The 23,890-nt window shown below is 51.4% G+C and overlaps 1 protein-coding gene across 4 annotated transcripts in view; it reads right to left on the minus strand.

The window, feature by feature from the left end:
- The window catches only part of EYA2 (EYA transcriptional coactivator and phosphatase 2), a 266,177-nt gene that overhangs the window by 22,632 nt on the left and 219,655 nt on the right, over window positions 1–23,890 (minus strand). For all 4 annotated transcript variants that reach the window (XM_023251154.2, XM_023251153.2, XM_023251155.2 and 1 more), the window contains 2 exons: window positions 23,337–23,426; window positions 214–272 (listed from right to left, as the gene is read on the minus strand). In XM_023251154.2, coding sequence (XP_023106922.1) covers window positions 214–272; window positions 23,337–23,426 — 149 coding nt within the window. The remainder of the gene's footprint in view (window positions 1–213; window positions 273–23,336; window positions 23,427–23,890) is intronic.

Consider the following 23,890-nt stretch of genomic DNA (forward strand, 5'->3'; position numbering starts at 1 on the left):
TTCTGGAGAATCTGTGGAAATCTCCGCCTCGGTGACTGGAGGTGATGGGCAGGAGTCTGCAGGGTGGGGGCTGGGCTGCAACCTGTGGGTTCTGGCGGAGGCAGGCACACACATCAGCCTGATAACCGGCCCGCCCCTCCTCTCCGCTTCCTGGTGAAAGGCAAGCTCGATCGCCAATCAGAAGGGGGCATTTTGGACTCCCCAAAGTCTTACCTTAAATCTTGCCCGTTGTCATCGGATGAGACGTCGTCAACGTGGATCTGGTCGCAATCCTGCGGAGAATGTGGCACCAAGAGAAAGACAGGGAGAGGTGTGGCTGGTTAATCTGCTGTAGCCTCTGAGAGCTGAGCGGGGGAGCACTGCCCTGGGAGTCCCCAGCCCTGGATTCTAGCCTGAGCTCTGCCACTAAAGGTTAGGCGACCTCCGGTTAAGCCTCTTCCCTTCTTTTGCGTTTGGTTTCCTTATAAATGAGCAGGTTGGGTGTAAGGTGGGGTGGGGTGACCATATAATTTATCATGCAAACCAAGATAGTTCTGCAAGTCAAAGGGGCTGCCGTGAAGATTACATTGGAGGGACAGGCACAAAACAGGACCACCCCTCTCTACCTGTGAGTATGTTAGGACATATGGTCACCCTGGCCCCATAGTGGAAGCCTTTGCCTTAACCGAGGTATCTTCTTCCACTCGGAATGCTCTCTGCCTTCATCCGCAGAGTGAACTTAGTATTCTTCAAGAATTAGCTTCTGGAGGTACCCCCTTCCCCAGTCCTCCTCGGGGTCCGATGATATGTGATCATCATTTATTGAGTACTTACTACGTGCCAGGCACCATTCCGAGGGCTTGTCATTCCTCCACCCACACATCTCCCCGTTCTCTTTGGGGAAAACACCTTAACACCTGCGAGTTAAGACCGAGGGGGAGGGGGGCGAGGAAAATGGCCTCGTGACCCAGGCTCAACCAATCAGAGAGACCCAGGAGCCCTCCGGCTTCAGCGATGGCGTCAAAGATGAGCACGTGATCTAAACTGGACCAATGGGAGAGCCAGCCCTGGGAACTCGGCTGGGACCTTGGCTGCAGCTGTCGGAGGGTCGTGGTCACGTTATCTGAGCCCCTGGACCCGGCCCCAGCTGAAACCAGGCCACCCTGACTGTGGTAGGTAGAATAACGCTCAACCCCCCCTGCCCAATGTCCATTCCTAATCCCATGGTCCTCATGTGGCAAGAGGGCCTCCGCAGATGTGATTAAGTTTAAGGTCTGGAGATGCAGTCGGGATTCTCCAGGTGGGCCCTAAATGTAATTACAAGGGCCTCTGGGAGTAAGAGGCAGAGGGATATGGGAAGACGGAGAAGGGGATTGGGGCGATTGCTTTAAAGACGGAGGAAGAGGCGACGGGCCAAGAAATACAGGGTGCCCACCAGACGCCCAGATTCTCCCTTCAGAGCCTCGTTGACGTCTTTCGCCCAGTGACACTGATTCTGGACCCCTGACCCCCAGAACAGTGAGAGAACACGCTGGTGGTGTTTTAAGCCACTGCGTGTGTGGTGACTGGTTACAGCCGCTGCAGGAAACGACTCCATGGGCCCTTGGGCTCCAGCTAGTGGCCGTTCTGTCACTCGGCCACCGGGCAACACAACACCCTCCACGAAGCTACACGCCGTGCACGCCCATCGGTCACCTCCGCCTCCGGCATAAAGTCCATCCAGGCGACAGGCTGATGTGGCACAAGTGGTGAGCGTGTTCTGCCCGCCGCTGCGGGCAGCGGAGTCAGACTGCCTGGGTCTGGATCCTAGATCCAGCCACTTCCTGGCTGTGTGACGTTGAGCCAGTGGCATAACCACCCTGAGCCTTAGAGGTGGGATGGGGAAATGGGAGATAAGGGAACCTCCTTCGCGGGGTTGACGGATGTGAGGAGAAGCGAGAGGTTGTGCTAGAAGCGTCTGGTACAGTGGCTGGAACACGGCAGGTACGGGGACGCACGCCACTCTTCTTATCGTGTTAAGATTTTAAAATGTCCACATTTAGGTGTCAGGGTGATCTCAGGAGGCAGGTGGCTCCTGGAAAACACTGCTAGGGAGAGGACAAGCACATGCAACTCTGAGCTTGACCTCTAAGAAAACGATTGGTGGTAACACCTCTGGACTCTTGTTGAGGGGGCAGCATCTGGGAAAGAAATAGCGGTTTCTATTATTTTGAGCAGATCTCTTTTTACATAAGGACGGGGCTTGAATTTATCTTTGAGAACAGAGCTCTGCTGGGGGATGATGGGAACCCCTTCCCTCATTAATTCTTTAAGATATGTAGAGGTAACCGTGTTGTGATGGGAGATGTGGGGGCAGGGTGGGGGCGGGGACCGTGGCATTTGGGGCAGCCCGGGCTACCCTGTGGGGATCGGGGCTGGAACTCGGGACAACCGGTGTGGCCACTGGTCCCTCTCTGGTGCCCGGAAAGGGCTTTGGATCGAAAAGGGGTTTGCTGGGAGGTGAGGTTTGCTTCCACAGTCCCTGGCACACTCGGGCTCACGGCTCAGCGGCAGTGACAGAGCATGACTCAGAGTCCTGACGCATAGGACCTCACGCCTCCGTGGGCCCGGGACAACGCCTGGGAACAGGCAGCAGTGTGTGCTCTGACTCGCCTGCATGGGAAGGGCAGGGGGAGGTCCCACCGTATGGCCTCCTAGGGGTCAGCCGTGGGCAAGCGGAAATCGGTGAGGAACGTGGCGAATGACAAGTGGTAACCCCAACTGAGAAGCTCTTTGGAGAGTGCTGGAAAAAAACTGGGGATGCTGAGTGACCACTCTTGGGCTGGCAGACATCTGGCTTACACCTAAACCTCTACTGTTGCTCATTCCGTAGTTCCTTCCTTTCCACGTATCTGGGATTCTGACTGACGCTTGGTGGTCTTAGGTATCATCGATCCCCCTCCCCAAGAGGGACTGTCCTTTCCTAAAGTAGTTGAGCGCCATGGTACACCCCAACTTGAAAGCTTTTATAGTCATGCTAATACTGTAGTGGTTGGCCATACGTGGTTATTTATATTACTTTCAAATTAAACTCAACCGCATAAAAAATGGAGTCCCTTAGGCCTATTTCAAGTGCTCAGTAACCACATGTAGGCAATGGCTGCTGTACTGGACGGTGCACGTACCTGCCTCGGCACAGAAAATTCTAGTGGACAGTGCTGCTCTCGAGGGGTAAAGACACCAGGCTGACAACTTCTCTTCTGTGTTGACAAGTTCGATTAGGGATGAGCTCGCAAGCCAGCCTGGAGACGTATCTTATTCAGCCCACACTACGCTTGAAAAATTGTTTGGGAACAATAGCCAATATGTGAACTCAGGGGACCTCTCTTTCCCCGTCTCCGTCCTCTCCCTTCCTGCTCTCACTCTTTCTCTGTCTTTCCAGATTTCCAGCTACTCTGAGACTTTACACACTGTGGCAGTGCAGGGCTTGCCTTGTTCTGTCCCATCCGCCCTTAGCCCTTTCCAGCGCTCCACAGTCTCGTCTGGGTTTTCTTCCCTTCACGTCACCTGCTTACCTGGCCCCTGTGGGCTTCCTAGTTTGAGGCCTCTGATCCACAGACCTCGTATACCAATCGAAGGGCCCTGGGACAGCAATCCTGATACGTCAGTGAAAACTGTCTTTAAAAAGCCAACGCGGACTTCGAAGACCCAGGCACAGAGAAGACCAAATTAGTAGCAGACTTCTCCCCCATCCGATGCTTTGCCTAAAATTGGAAAAACACCTCCCGTGCCCCCCTCCGGTCCTTGCCTGAGGCTCGAAAGCTGCTCCGGGGGTCACACGGGCTCAGGCCCCTGGGCAGGGGCACCCACCGCTTTCCCTGATGTCAGGGGAAAGGTATGTGGGAGGCTCTGTTTTTCTCATTTGCAAGGGGATTGTTGGGGGCGCTAAAGTGTGACAACAGTAGCGATCACATTTCGGACTTAATAAAATACCATGACGCTCAGCTAGACGCTACCTCATACTCCACCAGCTGACCTGGATCCAGTTACCCGCTGAGGCTGAGCCGGTGATGAGGGGAGTGAGCTCTGGGGGAGGAAGATCCTATGCGCCTCAATTCTCCTGCATGGGGGGGCGGGCCTGTACGGTGGAGGGCACCAGCTTTTCACAGCCTAGGGTGCTTCCGGCCTCTTCAGGGTCACGTGTGACTATCCTGGGGGTTCCGAGTGGGACCTGCTAGCAAAGACCGAGGAAGCGTTCCCATGGCCTTGACCTGGGTGAGGTCTGGGCCCCAGTGCAATCCCAGCAGCAAGGAATTTACGCTTTCTGACTTACGGAAACACCCACACATCGTCTTGTGCAAAGATGTCCACCATCCCGGTGAGAAACGGGACAGCACCTAAAGTTGCCTCAACCGGATCGTCACTAAACGCAACGTGGTATGTCCATTCAGCGGAATCCCGCCCAGCGGTTCAGACGAATGAGGTGGATTTTTCTGTTAGCACACGGAAATATTTCTAAGACGTTCTATTGGGTGAAAGACCCACGAACAACACGGGGGTTGGGGCACTGATCCCTGTGTAGTCAAAGATCTGTGTATCACTTTGGACTCCCTCCCGAAACTTAACCACTAATAGCTGTTGTTGACTGGAAGCCTTACTGATAATATGAACAGCCAATTATCACCTAGTTTATATGTGATACGTATTACATACTATATTCTTACAATAAAGTGAGCTAGAAAAAACAGTTATTAAGAAAATCAGAAGGAGGGGTGTCTGAGTGGCTCCATCGGTTAAGTGTCTGACTTCAGCTCAGGTCATGATCTCACGGTTCGTGAGTTTGAGCCCTGCGTTGGGCTCTGTGCTGACAGCTCAGAGCCTGGAGTCTGCCTTGGATTCTGTGTCTCTCTTTCTGCCCCTCCCCTGCTCGCATTCTCTCTTTCTCTCTCTCTCTCAAAAATAAATAAGCATTACAAAAAATTAAGAGTAAAAAAAAAATCACAAGGAAAATGCATTTACAGTACTGTACTAAATTTATTTAAAAGTCTGGGGGCGCCTGGGTGGCTCAGTCGGTTAAGCGGCCGACTTCAGCTCAGGTCATGGTCTCACGGTCCGTGAGTTCGAGCCTCACGTCGGGCTCTGTGCTGACAGCTCAGAGCCTGGAGCCTGTTTCCGATTCTGTGTCTCCCTCTCTCTGACCCTCCCCCATTCATGCTCTGTCTCTCTCTGTCTCAAAAATAAATAAACGTTAAAAAAAAAAAAGCTTAAAAAAAAAAAGTCTGCATATGGGTGGATCAATGCAATTCAAACCCATGTTGTCCAAGGGTCAACTGTATTTATAAAAACCCATTGAAAACAAAACAAGATATTTTATATGGATATATACATAGATGGACAATGAAAGGTCTGGAAGCTTACACATCTGACTGGAAGCAGCAGTTCTGTCTGGGAAGGCACTGGGATTGGGTTAGTGGTCACAGGAGGCTTTCAACTTACTGAAATGATTATTCCTTCCCCCCCCCCCCCCCTTTCTCTCTCATTTTCCATAAGGATAATGCACATATGCATTGCCTTTGAAAACAGAAAATATCTCACTGGGGAGGAGACAGGCAGGATCTAACACTGAAGGCCATTAAAAAAAATTTTTTTTTCAACGTTTTTTATTTATTTTTGGGACAGAGAGAGACAGAGCATGAACGGGGGAGGGGCAGAGAGAGAGGGAGACACAGAATCGGAAACAGGCTCCAGGCTCTGAGCCATCAGCCCAGAGCCCGACGCGGGGCTCGAACTCACGGACCGCGAGATTGTGACCTGGCTGAAGTCGGACACTTAACCGACTGCGCCACCCAGGCGCCCCTAAAAATTTTTTTAATGTTTACTTTTGAGAGAGAGAGAGAGAGAGAGAGAGAGCATGAACAGAGGAAGGGCAGAGAGAGAGGGAGACACAGAATCCGAAGCAGGCTCCAGGCTCCGAGCTGTCAGCACAGGGCCTGACGTGGGGTTCAACCTCACGAACCGTGAGATCATGACCTGAGCCGAAGTCGGACGCTTAACTGACTGAGCCACCCAGGCGCCCCTCACACTGAAGGACATTTAAGTCCCCAACGCGCCAGAGGCTATGCTCAATACGTTGCACATATGAAAGGGGATACAGTTGACCCCCATCTCATGGAGGGCAAGTGGAGGTGGGGAGAGGTGCAGAAACTTGCCTCTTATGGGCTGAATTATGATTCTTCAAAAGATGTTGAAATCCTAACCCCCAGGCCCTGTGAACGGCCCTTATTTGGAAATGGGGTCTTTGCAGAGGATCAAGTGAAGACGAGGTCATTAGGGTGGTGGGTCTAATCCAGTTATGACGGCAGTGAGGGGAGGAGGGGCCCAGGAGGCCGGCCGCCTTCAGAGCCTGCGCTCCCAAAGAGCCACCCGTCCGAGGACTATTCGTAAAAACCCTTCCTATGGGCCCAGAACCGCATCAGACAATGCATGCGTCAAGAGCCAGGAGGTTTCAGGGGCGCCCGGGTGGCTTCATCGGCTAAGTGTCTGACTCTCGATTTCGGCTCACGGTCCGTGAGATCGAGCCCCACGTCGAGCTCTGTGCTGACAGCGCGGAGCTGGCTTGGGATTCTCTCTCTCCCTCTCTCTGCCCCTCCCTCCTCCCCCTCAAACTAAGTAAATAAACATTAAAAAAAAAAAAAGAGCAAGGAGGTTTCCAGGATTAAAAGCGGCTCTCGCCTTCAAGGTACTTAACACGTCACCAGAAAAGGTGAGGTGAATGCACATGAAAAACCGCACTGCTGATTCGACCCACAGACGTACTGATCACCTACTACGAGTTCAACACCAGGCTGGACCCTGCATGTGTCCTGGAACAGTCCCTGACACCCTGCTTCCCCTCACGTTCCTCATCAGCAAATCCTGCCGACCTTCCCTTCCGTGGATATCCACAATCACTCAACATATATGTCCACAATAAGTCAATATGTATTCAATATATGTCCACAGTCTGTCTCTTCCCGCCTCCTCCACTGCTCCCACCAGGTCCGAGCCCTCATTATCTCCCACTGAGATCAGGGCTCAGCAAACCACAACCTGTGTGAATAAAGCTTTAGTGCAGCACGGCCAAGTTCATTCCTTTCCATACTGTCTGTGGCTGCTGTTGTCCTATAGTCGAGACAGAGACCGTGTGGCCCGGAAAGCCTGGAGTATCTACTATCTGGCTCTTTATGGACGAAGTTTGTGGACCCCTGGCTACTGCAGTCACCTCCTCACCCTCCCTGCTTCCACCCCTGCCTCCCTTTGCGTAAATGCACGGTCCTCACAAAGTCTCTGAGCCTGCGTGTCTGCACCCCGCCCCCCCATCTCCCACTGCACTCGCAGATGTAGCAGCCTCCCGCTATTCCTTCAACAACCCACACACTCCTGCTGCAGGGCCTTTGCACTTACTGTTGCTTCTGTTTCGAATGCCTTTCTCTTTATCCATCTGCCAAAAGCCTGCAAAGGCTCCTCGATATCCTCTCCTTTGCGAAAACTGTCCCAGCTCCACCTCACATCAGGACCAGTAACTTCTCCGTTTCTCCACTTTGGGGGGCCTCCAGGGCTAACCTACGGCTGATATAACGGCCAATCTATTTTTTTATCCAGTAGGTAACGCCCGTTGTCTGCTGATTTTTTGCAAGGTCAGAGAGCACAGCAGTTAAAAGCATAGACTCCAGACCCTCGGTTCCGAACTCTGGCTCTGCTGCTGATTAACTGAATGGCCTTGGACCAAATATTGAATCTTTCTGACCCTCAGCTTCCTGTCGGTAACTGAGCTACGGAACAGCACTCGGTGCACGGGGCCTTGCGAGGATTAAATGAGTCGGTACAGGTGAGGCACTTTGAAAAGTGCCTCTGCCTGTCGGAAATGCCACCTACGAGTCTGGCATAATCACTGCTGTTACGACTATTTTGAATTCTACAGGCCTGAACTCTGTGCCTGGTTCAGGAATGATCACACTGAGCTGAGTTCACCATCAAGAGAGGCTCGTGGGTGGTCAGCTCTGCAGATGAGACAATTTAGAAGCAAAGCAGAAAACCGCATTCCTCAGTCAAACCCCGCCAATGTGTCAGGACGCTGTGCGCGAACGCATCTCAGGGAGTGGGGGGGGGCGTGGGGGGACAGAAGACACTCGTTGAGGTCTTACGTCCTGGACTTCGCAGATGGTGTTCAAACGCCCTTCCCTGGTCTCCAGTCCCAGCCCTGCCATTTTCTAGGAGTGTGATCTCAGGCAGCTTACTTAACACCAAAACTTTTAGTTTTTTTTTTTTTTCAAGATTGCTTTGGCAACTTGGGGTCTTTTTCTGGTTCCATACACATTTAGGATTGTTTGTCCTAGCTCTGGGAAGAATGCTGGTGTTATTTTGATAGGGATTGCTTAATTATTTCTTTTTAATGTTTGTCTTTGAGAGCGTGAACAGGGGAGGGGCAGAGAGAGGGGTAAACGCAGAATTCGAAGCAGGCTCCAGGCTCTGAGCCATCAGCACAGAGCCCGACACGGGGCTCGAACCCACGAACCGTGAGATCACGACCTGAGCTGAAGTCGGATGCTTAACCGAATGAGCCACCCAGGTGCCCCGATTAACACCAAAGCTTTTAATTCTAGAATAATTTTAGATTTGCAGAAAAGTTGTGAATATAGTATAGAAAGTTCCCATAAACCCCACGCTCAGTTTCCCTTATTGGTAACATTTGTGTGGAGTACCTGTCACAACCAATAAATATTACTATATCGTTATTAACTAATGTCAATTCTTTTTTTGTTGTTTGTTTGAGGCACTGGGGCCTCGGGATCATGCCATTCCGGCTGGGTGCCGTGGCTGTCGCCTGTGGCCTCCCCCCAGGGAGAACGGCCCAGCGAGTGTCAATCCTTTATTCAGAATCCCTTAGCCTTCTCCACTGATGTCCTTTTTCTCTTCCAGAATCCCAGCCAGGGCATCACATCACACTTTGTCATCCTACCTCTTCAGGTTCCCCAGGGCCGCGGTAGTTTCTCCCACTTTCCTTGGTGTTGACAACAGTTTAAAGGAGAACCAGTCTGGCGTTTTGTAGGATGCCTCTCGACGGGGATCTGCCTGTGGTTTTTCTCATGGTCATTCTGGGGTTGCAGGTTTTGGCGAGGAGGGCTGCACATCCTTTTCTAAGGGTGCATCCTCTCAAAGGGCTTACACTGCCCATGCTGACCTTGATCACCTGGCTCAGCTCATCTCTGTCAGGTTCCTCTGCCGTAAAGTCACTCTCCTCCCCTTTCCATACTGTACTCTTTGATTTTAATTTTTTTTAATATTTATTTATTTTTGAGAGACAGAGTGTGAGCAGGGGAGGGGCAGAGAGAGAGGGAGGCACAGAATCCGAAGCAGGCTCCAGGCTCCGAGCTGTCAGCACAGGGCCCGACGCGGGGCTTGAATCCACGAACCAAAAGATCATGACCTGAGGGGCGCCTGGGTGGCTCAGTCGGTTGAGCGTCCGACTTTGGCTCAGGTCATGATCTCGAGGTTCGTGGGTTCGAGCCCCGCGTCGGGCTCTGTGCTGACAGCTCGGAGCCTGGAGCCTGCTCGGATTCTGTGTGTCTCTCTCTCTGCCCGCCCCCTCCCCCCCACTCCGTCTCTCTCTCCTTCAAAACAATAAATAAACATTAAAAAAAATTTTAAAAAATCACGACCTGAGCCGAAGTTGGTTGCTTAACTGACTGAGCCACCCGGGCGCCCCTCCATACTGTACTCTTTGAAAGGAAGAACCTATGCAAAGCTCACAGTGAGGGTGGAGTATCTGAAAAAGTGATTCAAAATTTTCTGCCCGAGATATTAGTCTATCCTCCCCCACTTATTTATTTGTTTAATCATTATCTGTGTCATTACGGACCCGTGTGTCCTTGTTTCATACTTAGAATCCAATATCATGTAACTTGTTTTCGTAGTCAAATTGTTCCCAGCTTTGGCCACTGAGAACTCCGCCAGGAAGCTCCGGTGTCCCTTTGACATCCTCCATCGCTGTCGAGTCTTTTGAGCACTTACTTTTGGCACCATAAGACGTGCCACGTGTATTATATGTATTTCCTGCCCCAGCCCTAGAATCAGCCGTTTCTCTAAGGAGCCCTGGCTTCTTTCCGCAGAAAATGGCAGTAGAGCCCAAGATCTGGGGGCTGGGTGTGTTCATTGCTCCCGGAGTGTCATTGCTTCGCGACTTTCTCAGGTGACAGAGAAAAGTCTCCAGGTTCCTTTTTGGAAATTATGAAACCTGGGTAGCACATCATTTGCAGGTGTGTTACAAGGCCTATGACGGCCTGACGAATGGTCCCAATTATATAGTTCAGATCCTTCCTTCACCACGGGCCTGAAGTGGAAGCCCAGAGAGGGCCCGAATGGGACTTACATGAAGAGTCGCGGGGCATGGGTGAAAGTATCCGCGGGATTGCATCAGCGATGAAAACGACACTGATTTGTCCGTTTGTCATGGGCTCAAAGTCCAGGTGTAGCTTCAGGGTGACACTCATCTCATGAAATGTGGAGGAGAGCGTCTCACCTTTTTCTTTGCTCCTAGTTTGTGCAGGATGGGGTTTACCCTTTCCTTGATGTTTGCTGGAACTCTTTTTAAAACAGGCCTGGTGCCATTTTTGGAGAGTCTACTGTTCCAATGTCTCAGCCATGGGTTCATTTATTTTAAAATCCGCCCTGAGGTTAGTTCTGGTAATTTCCATCTTCCTGGAAAGTGCCAACTTCATCTAGGTGTCAAGTTCATTGGTATCATATCATACAGTGTTCTCATAATTAAAAAAAAAACCGGATCTGTCCTCAATCTGAGTAACGTCCGTCCTTTCGTTCTGAATGTTGTTTATCCATCTCTGCCTCTTTTTCGTTCTTTTTCTTTTTTAAAAAATTTTTTTTTCAACGTTTATTTATTTTTGGGACAGAGAGCGACAAAGCATGAACGGGGGAGGGGCAGAGAGAGAGAGGGAGACACAGAATCGGAAACAGGCTCCAGGCTCTGAGCCATCAGCCCAGAGCCTGACGCGGGGCTCGAACTCACGGACCGCGAGATCGTGACCTGGCCGAAGTCGGACGCTTAACCGACTGCGCCACCCAGGCACCCCACGTTCTTTTTCTTTTTTCTCGTTCATGCTTGCCAAAAGCATCATCTGCCTTCATGGTCTTTTCAATGACCAATTCTTTTAACTTTCCTGTTTTTCTAATAGAAATGTAATCTAAGGCCGGATCACCCTTTGCTTGCATCCCACAGACTTCGATACTCAGCATTCTCATTGCCGTCCAGTTCTCACCAGTAAACGCACTGACAAATACTTATCAAAACTGTTATGATCAAGCTGGGGACAGCTGGGGTTTCCCCACCTGCCCTGCCGAGCTCTGATCCCATGGCTTTCTGTCCCTGGCTGCCTGGAGACACGAACGCAGAACGGAAACTGTTGACAAATTTGCTGCAGAAAAATGACCCTCGTCAGAGGCCAGATGGACTCCCTGGCCACTCCTCCTCTTTCAGGGCAGGTATATTTTTAAGTGAGATTGCTTACTGCTGTCTCTGGACTAGCCAGAGAGGGGCTTGCTCCCCGGGAGGGAAACCCGGGCTGTCTCTCTTGTGTTGTCTAAATGTTTAACTTATCTGAAGAACACCAAGGAGGCCGTGGGCTGCACTGCATTAATGGCCGGTTGGGCAGGATGCCTCGGAGAGCAGCTCAGCGTTGACATGGTGAAATATTATTCTCCCTGATGGCTCCCGCCACCATAAATCAGACGTTAGCGATCAGGCCTGCACGTCAGGCAAGCAGCCACGGCTTGCCCAGGTTCCAGCCACTTCTGAGTCCCTCTAGCAAGATCTTTCCTGAAGCTCTGGCAGCACGTGGAAAACGTCCCCCTCCAGCCCACCCACCTGCCTGGCCACTCCTGAACCTGGTAGGCGGGGCGGGGGGGGGGGATACTTTCGGCCAAAAAGCTTTAGGTCAATCTTGTTTCTTACAGAGGACACTTTTCTCCCCTCCATTCTGTTGATCTTATGCCTTCTTCACCCACTCAGTTCATTTCAAAACTGTGTTTCCCATGCAGGATAAAGGTCCCAGCTTGGAAGTCAGCTTGGAAGTCAGCTTGGCCTCGGATTAAATCTCCATACTATCCTTACTCTGTGAACTCTCTGGGCCTCAGTTTCCTCATCTGTGAAACAGGGATAAAAACCCTCCTTTGTAGGGTTGTTGTGAGACGTCAGTGAGAAAATGCATGTGTGATGTGTGGCACAGGAGCTCAATACAGGCAAGAGCTGGGCAAGTTAACATCTCGGTGCCTCAGTTTTCCCATCTCTAAAATGGGTATACGTAACCCATTTACTGTATTTACTGTCCGTGGCCCTGTAAGGCCTAAACGAATGAGTGCAGGCAAGCCCTCTGGACAGCATGCAGTGCGTTTTAGCTGGCACTGTGACTATTATTCCTATGTGTGCCCTCCACACAGCCCCAGCCCCGGCCTGCGTCCTTCTTTGTAGAAATGCATTCCGACCCCTTGTCTATTGCTCTGCTCACCTTCAGGGTGGGGAGTGAGGGCGCCAGCTCGGTTCGTTGTGATTTCCGTTGTTATTTGTGTGACTTTTGTTTTGCGTCTACAGCGTGAAGATGATGTGCTAACTCGTAGATGAACTTCTGTCTTTGTCTTCTGTGTCGGGAACTTCTCTTTCCCTCTGTCTCTCTCTCTTTTTCTCTTTAAGATATTGAAAAAAGTAATCTCTACGGCCAACTTGGGGCTTGAACTTACAACCCTGAGATCAAGAGTCGCAGGCTCTAAGAGTCATTTGTATTAAACAGTCCGAAAATGAATGACCAAAACGAAGGTATTAATAGCATTTAGAGATACACCATGGGTCAGTGTTGGCGGGGGGGGGGAGGGGGGGATGGGGAGGTAGAGAGGGGAATGCTGTAATTGCTTAGTTTTAATTTTATGATGTATGCTTGGGAATTTCTGGAACCTATAACCAAGACAAATATTGCTGGTACAAGAAAAGGGAAAAGAAAATCTTAGAGACCATAATTATCTTAAAACTGTGTATAACAGACCTTGCTTGCCTTTCTCCACATATCCAGGCTACACCAGCCCTCTCTGCTTTCTCTTTCCCTTTGAACCCATCATCTACAGCACCGTGTTGAGTCTAGATTTCCTGTCCGGAATCTTCTTTCTCAAGCCAGATGGCAGCTGCTCTCCCTGGGAGAGGCAGCGGAACACAGCGAGTAGGTGCTGGGTCTAAATATTGCCACTGCCAACTGTGTGACTTCGGGCTGTTCACTGAACCTCTCTGTGCCTCAGTTTCTTCACCTGTAAAATGGGTGTTATGACTGAATGTCTGCGATCCCCCCTGCCACGAATCACGTGTCGAAGCTCTAACTCCCAGTGTGCCTGGGTTTGGATATGGGGCCTCCAAGGAAGTAACCAGGGTTAAATGAGGTCATAAGGGTGGCGTCCCAATCTAATTAGATGAGTGCCCTTATAAGAAGAGACACCACAGAGCCCCGTTCTCCGTCTCCGCACCGAAGAGAGGCCATGAGAAGACAGTGAGAAGGAGGCCTTCTACAAGCCAGGAAGAGAGTCCTCGCCAGCAACGAGATCTGCCAGCACCTCCGTCGGGGACTTTAGCCTCCGGAACTGTTGGGGATTAAACGAGGTAATACATGTAAAGTGTTCAGAATAGTGTTTGGTATAGCAACGTCAGCTAAGATGATGATCATCATCGTCCCTGAAAATACAGGCCATGTCTGGTAAGTTTAGAACTCCAGAGTGGCACTGATAGAACTTTCTACAACGAGGTAAATGTCCGGTTCTGTCCACTGTAACGGCCACTAGCCGCAGGTGGCTATTTACATTCAAATGAGTTAAAATTAAGTAACATTAAATAAGCATTCAGGGCCTCAGTGGCATTAGACTTATTTCAAGTGCCCCAAACCCACACGTGGCCAGTGGCTACTGTACTGGACAGAACAGAAATTTATCGCGTTGTAGAAAAATCTACTGGACGGGACCAGTAAGAAAATACGTTTGCTATCACACAGAGAGGTTTTTTTTGGTGGTTTCTTTTTTGGCATTTCGGGTAAAAGCAAGCAGCGTGAGGCCTGGGTTGTGCTGGACACTAGGGGATCCAGAAATACGGTGCATCTGGATGACGGCTCTCAAGGGCTGAGCACAGAGTTTCTCAACGGGGTGCCGCTGGCATTTCGGGTTCCTCATGCAGGACACTGTCCTCAGTGCTGGGTTATCTGGCATTCCGGGCCCTGCCTGCTAACAGTCAATAATTCTTCCCCTTCCGGTGACAACTAGCACCCTCCCTCCCATTTCCAAATGAATCCTCCTGGCAGGAAGGTTCTGCCCTCGGGTCCAGTTGAGACACACTGAAAGGGGTGCCCGGGTGGCTCGGCTGCGTCCAACTCTTGCTTTTGGCTTGAGTCACGATCTCATGGTGTGTGGGTCCGAGCCCCGCACCAGGCTCTGTGCTGACAGTGCGGAGCCTGCTTGGGATTCTCTCTCTCTCCCTCGCTCTCTGCCCCTCCTGCACCCGCGTGCTCTCTCTCTCTCAACACAAACTTAAAAAAAAAAACCCATATTGACAATAATGAGGTTGCAGACATTGCCAGTGCCTTGTCTTTGAGAAGAAATGGTAACAACGTAACAATGCCCATCCTCTCCCACATACCGCACTGGCCTTTGCTTACAATTACCTCTGTTTCGTGTCTTTTTCGTGCCCAAACTGAGAGCCCTCTTGCTGGAATTTGGAAACACTCCTAATCACACTGCCTATAAAACCTCAGCCATTCTACAATGGTCTAGATTTTCAAATTCATTTTACTTTTTAAAATACTTTATTTTTTATTTTTAAATGTTTATTTTAACAGAGAGAGACCGGGGGCAGGGATGGTCAGAGAGAGAAGGAGAGAGGGAATCCCAAGTTGGCTTCATGCTCAGCATGGACTCCAACGTGGGGCTCAGTCTCACAAAACGTGAGATCATGACCTAAGCCAAAATCAAAAGTCGGCCGTGTAACCAAATGAGCCACCCAGGTGACCCTAAGTTTTCTAATTAAAAATTAATTAATGTTTATTTATTCCTTTGAGAGGCAGAGAGAGAAAAAGAGAGAGAGCAAGGGAGGGGCAGAGAGAGCGCGAGAGAATCCCGGGCAGGGGGACAGTGCAGAGCCCAACACGGGTCCCAATCCCGTAAGATCACAATGAGCCGAACTCAAGAGTTGGATGACAGGGCGCCTGGGTGGCTCAGTCGGTTGAGCATCCGACTTCAGCTCAGGTCACAATCTCATGGTTTGTGGGTTCGAGCCCCACGCCAGGCTCTGGGCTGACAGCTCAGAACCTGGAGCCTGCTTCCGATTCTGTGTCTCCCTCTCTCTCTGCCCCTCCCCCGTTCATGCTCTGTCTCTCTCAGTCCCAAAAATAAATAAACGTTAAAAAAAAAAAAAAAGAGTCGGATGCTTAATTGACTGAGCCACCCAGGTGCTCCTCAAATTAATTAATTATTATTACTTTTTCATTTTTTAAAGAAGCTTATTTATCTTTAAGAGAGAGAGCGTGTGTGAGCAGGGTGGGGGCAGAGAGAGAGGGAGAGAAAAAATCCCAAGCAGGCTCCACACTGTCAGCACAGAGCCCAACACAGGGCTCGATCCCCTGAACCGCGAGATCACGACTTGAGCTGAAATCAAGAGTTGGATGCTTAACTGACTGAGCCACCCAGGCGCCCCACCTCAAATTTATTTTTAATCGAAGTTATAGTATCTTGAAATAGAAATAATGAATTTTTGTCTTGAAGATTTGTTTGTTTTTCAAGAGTGCAGACCTTGGAGCCCAGCAAACTCAGGTTTGAATCTGGGCTTAACACAGCTGCTGTGAGCATGGGCAAATATCTCACCCTCTCTAAACTTTAGTTTCCTCGTCTGCAAAATGGGGGAAAATAAACACGACTGACTACACGTGGTTGTGCACAAATTCCTGGCACCTTTGCAGGTGACGATTCTTTACAAAAATTTTTTTAAATGTTTATTTTTGAGAGAGAGAGAGAGAGAGACAGACAGACAGAGGATGAGCGGAGGAGGGGCAGAGAGGGAGACAGAGAATCCGAAGCAGGTTCCAGGCCCTGAGCTGCCAGCACAGAGCCCGACGCAGGGCTCGAACCCATGAACTGTGAGATCATGACCTGAGCTGAAGTCAGATGCTTAACCGACTGAGCCACCCAGGCGCCCCTGTAGGTGATGATTCTATATGCACATAATGATAATGAAAATTGTTATAATAAAATAATGCTAATCACCATCAGTTACGTAGTGCCATTATGTTCTAGGTGCTGTATATACATTAATTCACTTAATTCTCATAGTAATCTTATGAGGTGGCTATTATTATCCCCATGTTGCAGATGATGACAGGCACAGAGAGGTTAAGGAACCTACCTGAGGTCACACAGCTTGTAAGTGCAGAGCTGGGATATGGACCGAGGCCATCTGGCCCCGGAATCTTTGCTCCCAATCATTACGTCCTATTGCCTCTGATAAAGGCCCACTGGACAGGGGGAGTTTGTAGCTCATCCTCTGGGTTTTTGTACCCATCAAAGTCATTTCAAAAAGTCATGAGCCCAGAGGTCTCTGAAGCTGAGGTCCAAACACCCAGTGGGTCCATTCCCAGGTCTGGATCTAGACTTGCTCCTTGGCGACTCCCACCTCTCAGGCCGTCTCTAAGACTTGATGGAGACCTTTCGCTGCTCTGCACGGGGGCACAGGACAGACCGCGGCCGATCTTGTAGGTGCAGTTACAACTGGCATCATCTCAGCCGCCATCGTCGAGCACTTACCGCGTGCCAGGCACCCCGCGCACCAGCACACCCAATCCTGGTAGGGAAGCGGCGCTGGGCACCAGGATAAGGGCCTTACCCACTCCAGCTCTGATCTTACAACGATCCACAAGACGGATTTTACTTCTCATTTTACAGGAATGGACACTGAGGCCCGGAAAGTTGAAGTCACGGTGTCTAAGATCATTCAGGGGTGGCAAAGCGGGGTATAAACCGAGATCTTCAAAGCCTGGGCCTCCACCACTACATTATTCTTTGGGCGTTTGCTCTGCTTTGAATATCATGGTTCTCTGCCAAGCTCACTTTTCCAATCACCACATGCATTTTGGGGGTGGGTCAAAGAAAGGGACGTCTGTCTCTCTTCCTGCTGGAAGTTCCTGCAGTCACCCAGTCTTTGGACAGGCAGAGACTGGCTTCGGTATAAAGGCCAGGGCCTCGTCGCTGCTGCTGTCACCTGTGGGTGCTGATGTCCCCCAGCGTGGATGAGTGTGGGGGCAGGGGAATGGTCAGGATTCTACTTTCTTCCTGCCACTGGCAACACACTGAACTAGCCAGGGGGGCAACCTGTGCTCCCCGCCTCCCAGCTGACACCTGGAGGGAGCCTGGCCCCAGGCAGAGAGCTCCGAGGGCTCCCATATTCACTCCAAAATATCTCTTCCCAAAGGAGCTGGGTCCTAATTCAGTTCTGAGTATACTTTCCTTTTGCCTTCTCTTGGTTTCGTTGGGGTTACAGGGAGATAGAAAAAGACACCAAACTGCTGCATGTCCCAAAGCTACAAGGTTTAATATTGGGGCGGATCTTAACCCTAGGCTAATGAGATTTTCCCACCACCCTCTCTACAGACATACTTGTACACATACACTATGCTGCATGCATTTTCAGCGGTTCACGCACCCTTAACAGATGGGAGTATGACCTGAACAATCACCCTCAAGCTGTAAATTCTGCAAGCCAGATTTTGTCTCTAAGTTGCTGAAGTGACTGGCTGGTACTTCTGACGCACATTTCCATCTATGAAGGTGAAACAAGTTAATAAAAATGGGGTCTGTCTGCAGGAGTATTAACTTCTGCTGTACTGTATGTTCTCCAAACATGCAAATGCATATCTTGCCTCTTCACCTTTGCACACGCTGTTCCCTGGCCTGGGAATACTCTTCTCCCAAGTGTCTCTCTCCTGTACTTCCTCCCCATCTCCCCACCCCCCAACCCCCCGCAGCAAATCCTTACTTTTTCTTTAATACCCAGCTAAAGTAGCTCCTCCTCTTTGATGGTTCCCTTGTTCCCCTCATCCCAGCCAGAAGGGTTACTTAATCACTTCCTACTTTGGGCTTCTGCTGAGCAACCTTGGGAATGCCCATCAGAGCAGTCCTAGCCCACCTGTTCTATGATGGTGTGTTATGTGTGTGTCCCTTACCAGGAGGCGGACAGGGGCGCCATGCCTGGCTCATGTCTGTGACCAGAGCCCCTAGTCCACAACAGATGGGCAGCAGATGTTAATGGGAGGAATACAAGGTGGAAGGAAGGAAGAAGGAAGGCTATGTGGATGGGCAGAAGACAGGAAGGGAAGAAAGACAGATGGAGGGAAGGTAGGGAATCAATGGAAAGAAGGAAGATGGAAAATACATGGACGGGAAGATGGAAGAATGGATAGTTGGGTGAAGGAGTTGGGGGGAGTGGACTGATGGATGGAAGGGAGAAGGGCCAGGTGGATGAAAATGATAGGCTGGAAATACAGGTGGATGGACGGAGAGAGGGAGAGATCAGAGGATGGGTAAAGGGACAAAGAATGGAAGGAAGAAAAAAAGAAGGGGTGGGAGAGAAGTAAAAGGAAAGAACAGATGGGCTGGGTTCTGTGGCGGGGGAGGAGAGAGAAAGAGAGAGAAGAGAGAGAATGCAAGCTAAGATCGAAGCAGGGGAAGGAGGAAGCAGGCAAAGAGGGAAGGCCGGAAGGAGTAAGGACAGTACTTTGTCTAGTTCGGGTCTGTTATGTGTTTCTCATACTGGGGCCACGTTAACTGGCATCTCCTCCCCGGCAGCCTGAGCCTGCACGTCAAACCCAAGAGGGCCGGGCTGGGTCCAGCACCTGCTTTGGCCGTGACTCATGCACCCCTCTAGGAAGTGGCAGCTCGGGAGGCTCCCCACGAAAGGGCTTTCAGGGTGAGCGCAGTTCAGTGCATCCTGAGGACGGTCGCCACGGCTCTTGAGCCCTAAACACACGGGCGTCAATCAAGCCCACACCCTGCACGGCGACCCAGCCAACATTTTGGACGGGGGTCCCTTCCCTGGATTTTACCGCACCGCGAGCAGCTCCTGCTCCAAGGCGAGGTGGCCGCGAGAGAGGCGGGAGGTACTTGTGGGTATTTGCGCCCAGGCTCCAGCTATCTCTGTATTGCGCGTACCGTTTCTGAACCATTGTAAAATCCAGAGTTGGGCGAGCCAGCTGTATTCTTCTAGCTCACAGTAGCGTAAATGACTATTTAAATTGCCCTCGCACCATGGCCGCCCCCCCCAATCCCAGTGGCACATGCAGGGCAGAGGCCCATTTACGGCTCACGTACAGCGTGCTGGGCTCCGTGCGGACGGCTTCCATCTATCTCCCATCATCATTACAGCCTGGAAGGCAGGGGCTTCCCTTCTACCCATTTAGCAGATGAGGTGACCGAGGCCAAAGGAGAGGGAGAAACCTGCCCGGGGCACACAGCCAGGGACTGGTGGGGCCAGGCTCAAAGGCAGACGGGGCTGATTAGCAGGTGCTCGCCCTAGACTCGGGATGCGTACCCTGGCTAGCCTGAGCTGCAGCTGAACTTGACACCTACTGTGTGTCTGCCAGTCCCCCTATGCCTCCCATTCTTCCCCTCGAGTGCGTTCACACGGGGGTCCGGGCACCTGACTTGGCCAGATGCAGATCCCTGCTTTCCCCCGGCAGCCAGAGGGAGCCTCTGAACCCCAAGTCGGATGGTGGAGCTCTCCTGCTCGAAACCCTCCAGGGGCTTCCAGTCACCCTGAGAATATCGCCCAATGCCTCAGGATGGCCCGGACCCCTGTGGGATCTGCACCCACCTAGGCCCCCCCCCCCGCCCCCGCCCACCGTATTCTTCCCTGCTGACGCTCCAGCCTCCCTGTTTCAGGAACCTGCCAACTTTGGCCAGGCCTCAAGGCCTCTGCCCTGCTGTTCTCTCTGCCCAGCACACTCCCTGCCGGGACACCCACACGGCTCCCTCACCTCGTTCAGGTGTCTGCTCAAGTGGGAGAGAAGCCTGGCCTGCTTGCATCAAGTGAAGTCACAGCCCCGGGACCATCTCCTTTCCTCCCTGACTCTGCTGGTCTCCGGCGGGGGCCCTTCGTCTGACGGTACATATTCAGTTGTTTATATTGCGCGTCCCGCACTGGAAGGTCCGTGCTTTGAGGGCGGGGATCTTGTTGCGTATCGTTTGCCGCTGGATCCACGGCACTTAGAGGAGGGCCTGGCAAATGGCAGCTTTCCCTTAAATCGCTGCCACACGCGAGAGCCAACCCCGATTTACAGACGGCACTGCAAGCTCAGAGTGGAAAGGGGTCTTCTGCACTCTGTCTTCTAAACCCCACCGTCCAGGCGGGCACTGGCACCAAGCACCTCTCCTGAGGCCCATCAGCCTCCTCGGGAAGCCCCGGGAGGCTGCCCCCCCCCCCCCCGGATTCTGACACAGGGCTCCCCGCACCAGCAAGCGAACTGTTGGTGCTCGTGTGAGTCTCAACTTCTCCATCGGGTGGGATGGTTGCAATTCTGCCGAGGTGCCCTGGGGGCCTCTGGCACTGGGGACAGGTTTGAAAAAAATTCAGAGAAGAAAACCAAACTGGCTTCCCTAGGAGCTCCAGTTGGCCATGAAATCCGTTCGCCAAGAGGTGTGACTTCCACTCCGGGGCCAAGGAGGAACGGCAGAGGGGGAAGGCTGAAGACATTGCCTCGAAACACACACACGTCAGTCCAGCATAATGCCCGGCTCTGAGCCTCCGGTTCAACCGATGCTGAGAAAGCCCCTACTGTGTGTCTGGTGTTAATTCAAACTCCTGTATCTGCCTGTCGGTCTGGTATCTTCCCTGGGGTGTCACAGACGCCTCAAAGTCTGCGTGCCCACCCCACTGTCCATCTCAGAGAGTGGCACTGTTGCCCTGGTCAGGCCAAGCCCAGGACCCTCACCCCTGACTCCTCTCTCTCCACCCCCCCACATCCAACCCATCAGGAGCTCTCTTGGCTTTACCGCCATCCCGAGGCCCATCTCCTGCCGCCTCGGTCCCGCCCATCTTTCTTCTCTTGCTCGGACAACTGCAGTAATCTCTTGGCTGGTCTCCCAGCCTCCACTGTTTCCCTCCTCTTGCCCATTCTCCACGCGGCAGCCAGAGTAGTTCTTTTAAAACATAAGCTAGATCAGGCAGCCTTTCCTGTTTACTGCTCTCGGGCTCCATGGCTGTCCACAGCACCTAGAATAAACTCTGATGTCCAGGACCTGTGTCTGGCCCAGAACTCCACCTCCAGACTCATCCATCCCAGTTGCCCCCACGCTTTCACTTCTACGCTGTGGTCACTGTGGCCTTCATACCACTTCCCACCCCAGGGCCTTTGCATGTGCTGGTCCCACCTCCCTACATCTCCGCCTGGCTGGCTTCTGCCGCCGCTCAGGCCTTGGCTCAAGCGTCGCCTCCCGAGAAGCCTTCCCTGGCTCCCTCGAGAATGCTGCCCCCCAACCCTACCCGCCTGTCGCCCATCACTCATTATCATATCTCATTCTTTTCTTTACACCCTTTTCATTAAATGAACTTTCTCACGGATGGATTTGTTTGGTTGTTTACTGCTGAAGCTCTGGGGACTGAAGGTGATACAGCGGTGGTTCCTGCCCTCATGGAACCAACATTCTAAGGAGGAGATTGTGAGAGACCAAATCTACCCTTGACTTTCTAAGTACAAGAGCCAATAAATTCCTTTTCTCTTTTGCTAAAACCAATCAGGTTTCGCTATTTGCAGGCAGCCCGCTCTTGATTATATTAGGCTCCATAAATCCTTGCTGAATTCAATTACCACGTCTGTTTTGTTGTTTTGCTCATTTATTCTCTCCCTCTCCCCCTCCCTGCTCCCTCTTTTCCCCAAGACACGAGAGGTCATTGTAAAGGGAGCCTGCACATTGCATCTGGCTAAAGGGACGGTCCTGGGTCTGATGGCTCACGGACTCCCCACTGTGCCAGTGTTCTCTTTTGTCATCAATGCGTCGATGAGTTTCGACACAGACCCTCTCTTTAAAATAGATGTTGGACAGAGAACGTCAATTCCATTTCACGGATGGGAAGGCTGAGGCCCAAATGGCTTGCCTAGGCTGCACGGAACACAAGATTGTTCATTTCGGCAAGGATTTCCTCCTCTGGGAATCCAGGGCTGCAAGACTAGAAAGGAAAACCTGTATCCTTTCCTGCTGGTAAATAGGATTCATGCTCTGGGCCCACCAGGACAGTTCTGGAATTCATAGCCTTCATAGGCCTGCTTTACAGGCTAGTCCCAGGGCGTTTTGATTCCAGGAAAAAAATAGCCCTGCTAAGATAAATAGGAGTGTTCTTTCACACGCCGTATAATTTTGGGTTCCCTTCCTTTTTCAATCTGTTAAACCAATCATGCAAATACAATTTACCGAGCCAGAAGGTCCCCACATTAATCCTCTTATCAACCCAAAGAACCCTTCTTCACCTTGGTGAAGGCTGCTTGCTTTTTCATCAGAGCTAAGGAATGCATCGTCTTTCCCTCCTTGCTTTGGCTACCAGGAAGCTCAGAGATTAACCTCTGAACTTAATTGCAGGTGGTGGCCTCAGCCAGATATTTTTGCACAAGTGCCTTACCCTTAGCTTTCTATTGCTCTGCCTTTGCTTTAATAGTTCAATTTTAAATATGTTTTTTTTTTTTATTTGAAGTTCTTCTCAAATCTTTCCGCCACAGGCCGGGTATAAACAAAGGATTCAAACTGATTTCTGACGCTGTCCTCCCCCTTTCCCCTATGTCCTTTGTCACTGGCTTCGGGGCCCAGGAGCTGACACTGAATAAGCACGGTCCCTCTGTCTGCGCTCACTCTCTTTGTAAAACACGTTTTCAGGGGGATGTAAATTGCTTTTAAAAACGTCCATGCCGGCCCGCTGCTCATTCAGGAGGATCTGTACTAATTTGACTTAACAGACTTATCAAATAGCAAATTTCGGGAGGAAGAAACTACACAGCCTTTATTAGGTCAGCGAAACGGCCGTGGACGTCACCACCAGGGCAGAGAGACGCCCATTAGCCACAGGGGGGCGCTGGGGAGATCAGCCGGTCAAGCGTGTTTTCAATAAACTGGCGCTGGCCACCGTTTTGTGGCTTCTTGGGGGTCGTCAGCAAAAGCTTCTAGCCTCCAAAGGAGAAAGGAAACACAGACAAGAGAAGAAGCAGCGTCTCTTCCCCTGAAACCAGACACAGGCCACCAACTACGGCGACTACGACACAAAACGGGCAGTTCCAAACCTCCAGGTCGTTGAAGAACAGGTGGGTATCTGCAAGGTTGAAGATCATTTCTTCCATCATCAGGCCGATGCGCACAGACGTCGTGGTGTCCTGGTAGAAAGAAAAGACAGAGTCACACGCCAGCGGGGCCTCCCCCGTCCCATCCCGCCACTGTCAGGCAGCCCAGGTCGGTTCTGAGGGGCTCACACGCGGCCTAGGCTGCGTCAATGTGTTTTCAAAGGTTCCCTCCCAGCCCTCCTGCTTTTCGGGAGGCCTGGACGACTGCAGGGGAAGCAACGTAAACTATGCGAGCCCACCGGGAGAGCTGGCCTGTCGATTCTCTCTTTATGACAACCTCCCTACGGACGCTGTCTTACTCTTCCCGATACATGAAGTCCCTCTGTTATCTAGCAAATGGATTAATTACAAAAATGAGCACACAGGGTGCCCTGGGTGTCTCAGTCAGTGAAGAGTCTGACTCTTGATTTCTCTCAGGTCATGATCTCAGGGGTTGTGCAACGGAGCCCCGCGTCGGGCTCCGCGAGCCTGCTCGGGATTCTCTCTTGCTCTCTCTC

This window comes from Felis catus, chromosome A3 (assembly GCF_018350175.1).
Source record: "Felis catus isolate Fca126 chromosome A3, F.catus_Fca126_mat1.0, whole genome shotgun sequence".
NCBI lineage: Eukaryota > Metazoa > Chordata > Mammalia > Carnivora > Felidae > Felis > Felis catus.